This window comes from Cicer arietinum, chromosome 1 (assembly GCF_000331145.2).
Source record: "Cicer arietinum cultivar CDC Frontier isolate Library 1 chromosome 1, Cicar.CDCFrontier_v2.0, whole genome shotgun sequence".
Taxonomy (NCBI): domain Eukaryota; kingdom Viridiplantae; phylum Streptophyta; class Magnoliopsida; order Fabales; family Fabaceae; genus Cicer; species Cicer arietinum.
In genome coordinates, this window is record NC_021160.2 from 42,719,637 (window position 1) to 42,722,388 (window position 2,752).

The 2,752-nt window shown below is 32.7% G+C and overlaps 1 protein-coding gene across 1 annotated transcript in view; it reads left to right on the forward strand.

Annotated features, from left to right (window-relative positions):
- The first annotated feature begins 338 nt into the window (after positions 1-338).
- The window catches only part of LOC101489235 (uncharacterized), a 5,913-nt gene continuing 3,499 nt past the window's right edge, over positions 339-2,752 (forward strand). The window contains exon 1 of the mRNA XM_073364851.1: positions 339-2,742. Coding sequence (XP_073220952.1) covers positions 1,052-2,742 — 1,691 coding nt within the window. The 5' untranslated portion in view covers positions 339-1,051. The remainder of the gene's footprint in view (positions 2,743-2,752) is intronic.

Genomic DNA, 2,752 nt, shown 5'->3' on the forward strand with positions numbered 1-2,752 from the left:
GTGATTAATTATGAAAAAAAAGATAACTAATTTATAGTGTATTTTATACAGTATATAATATATAACGTCAATTTTTAAATAACACATTTATATATATTTATAACATTTTGATGATTTTTTGTTTCTTATTTTTTAATATATACAATCATATGTGCTAATTTTATATTTTTTTTTTCATCTATATAACCTTTAATTAAGTAAGTAATGTTACGTACATCCCTATAAAAATCATTTTTTTTTATTATATGTTTTTAATTTATATAAAATAATAAAATGCGATAATTATTCTAGTACACGTAAACATATAGATTGTGATGTTTATATATTTTCCATATTGGTAGGTTGAGCAAAAATGGCGGAAAATTGTGATGATCCTAAGGATTCCACACGTCTATCTCCTCCTTCTCTCTCAATCCACACACACACCATTTAGTCAACTCCATGCATGATAGTTAGTAACAGTTTATGAAAACCACACAATATGGTTGTTGAATAGATTACATTGCCAGAACATGAAGCAAAAACAGAACAAACAACAGTGAAGAAACAAAAAACACAACAACAACAACAACAACTAATTCATGTTTATGCCACTTTGCTGTAAAGTTATGTAACACTACATAGCGTTGACCCAATATCGTGATTTTTCACGGTTTATCTTCACTTTCATGCTCTCATCAATCAATGTTATGTCTTTTTACTTTCTCTCTCTTCCTTATCTTTCTCTTCTCTATTCATTGCTTGATGGGTTTAATTAATTTTTCTCTCTAACCAAAAGGGTCATTTCAAAATTTAGTTTTTCATCTTCATTTAATCGTTGCTAACTCTTTCCTTTGACAACACGTTATTTAAATTTTTTGTTTTTATTTCAATTTTATATGTCATCTTCTGTTTTTGTCTTCAACCTCACAATTAATTGTCTCATTTTCACACTTTCTGAAGTGCTTTGCTTCTGTTTCTGTTAAGCTTTTCATGTTCTTGTTCTCTCTTAATCACTCATTTTCACTTCTTTCATTTTTTGTAGCAAAATAAAGCAACCCTTTAAGAGAAAATGATGTTGTTGTCAGGTTTCAGCTCCAAAAATTGCTTTTTTATTTACATGATGCTAATGTTTCACCTTTGCATCTTCTTTGTAATTTCAATCAATGAAGAGGGTTCAAATCTTTTGAAGTTCAAAGCTTCACTTTTGGACTCAAAAAACAATCTTTTTAACTGGAATCCTTCTGATTCAACTCCTTGTAATTGGACTGGTGTTTATTGCACTGATTCGTTGGTAACTTCTGTTAAACTTTACCATTTCAATCTCTCTGGTAATTTGTCACCTACAATCTGTAACCTTCCATGGTTAGTTGAATTGAATCTCTCTAAAAACTTCATCTCAGGTTCAATTCCTAAAGCTTTTGTTAACTGTGAAAAGTTAGAAATTTTAGACCTTTGTACAAATAGGCTTCATGGTCAACTTCTAAAATCTATTTGGAAAATCAAAACACTTCAAAAACTTTACCTTTGTGAAAACTACATGTATGGTGAAGTTTCAGAAGAGATTGGAAATTTAACTTCACTTGAAGAGTTAGTGATTTATAGCAACAATTTAACAGGAAACATTCCAACATCAATAAAAAATTTGAAGAAGCTTAGAGTTATAAGAGCTGGTTTGAATTTTTTGTCAGGAAACTTACCTTCAGAAATCAGTGAATGTGAGAGTTTAGAGATATTAGGTTTAGCACAGAATCAGTTACAAGGTTCTATTCCAAAGGAGCTTCAAAAGCTTCAGAAACTAACCAATTTGATTCTATGGCAAAACTCATTTTCTGGTGAGCTTCCACCTGAGATTGGAAACATTAGTAGCCTTCAGTTGATTGCTTTGCATCAAAATTCATTGAGTGGCGATATTCCGAAGGATCTCGGCCGGTTATCACAGTTGAAGAAGTTGTACATGTATACTAACCAGTTGAACGGGACAATTCCAATTGAGCTAGGAAACTGTACTAATGCTGTTGAGATTGATCTATCTGAAAACCATTTGATTGGAACCATTCCTAAAGAGTTAGGTGAAATCTCTAATCTTAGCTTGCTTCATTTATTTGAAAACAATTTGCAGGGTCATATTCCAAAGGAGCTTGGAAATTTGAGGCTGCTAAGGAATTTAGATTTGTCATTGAATAACTTAACAGGTAGAATTCCATTGGAGTTTCAAAACCTTGAATTCATGGAGGATTTGCAGCTATTTGATAATCAACTTGAAGGTGTGATTCCACCTCATCTTGGAGCTGTTAAGAACCTTACTATTCTTGATATCTCTTCGAATAATCTCGTTGGTATGATACCAAGACATCTTTGCGAATATCAGAAGCTGCAATTTCTTAGCCTCGGATCGAATAGGCTTTTCGGTAATATTCCTTATAGTTTGAAAACTTGTAAGTCACTTGTGCAGTTGATGCTTGGAGACAACCTTTTGACAGGAAGTTTACCTGTTGAATTTTATGAGCTTCATAATCTTACCGCACTCGAACTTCATCAAAACCAATTCTCAGGACTAATTAGTCGTGGGATCGGTCAATTAAAGAATTTGGAGAGACTTCATTTGTCAGATAACTTTTTTTCTGGTTATCTACCTTTTGAGATTGGAAACTTGGCACAGCTTGTCACGTTCAATGTTTCATCGAATCGATTCGGAGGAAGCATTCCGAACGAGTTGGGAAACTGTGCGAGGCTGCAGAGGCTTGATCTCAGCAGGGACAAGTTTTCTGGG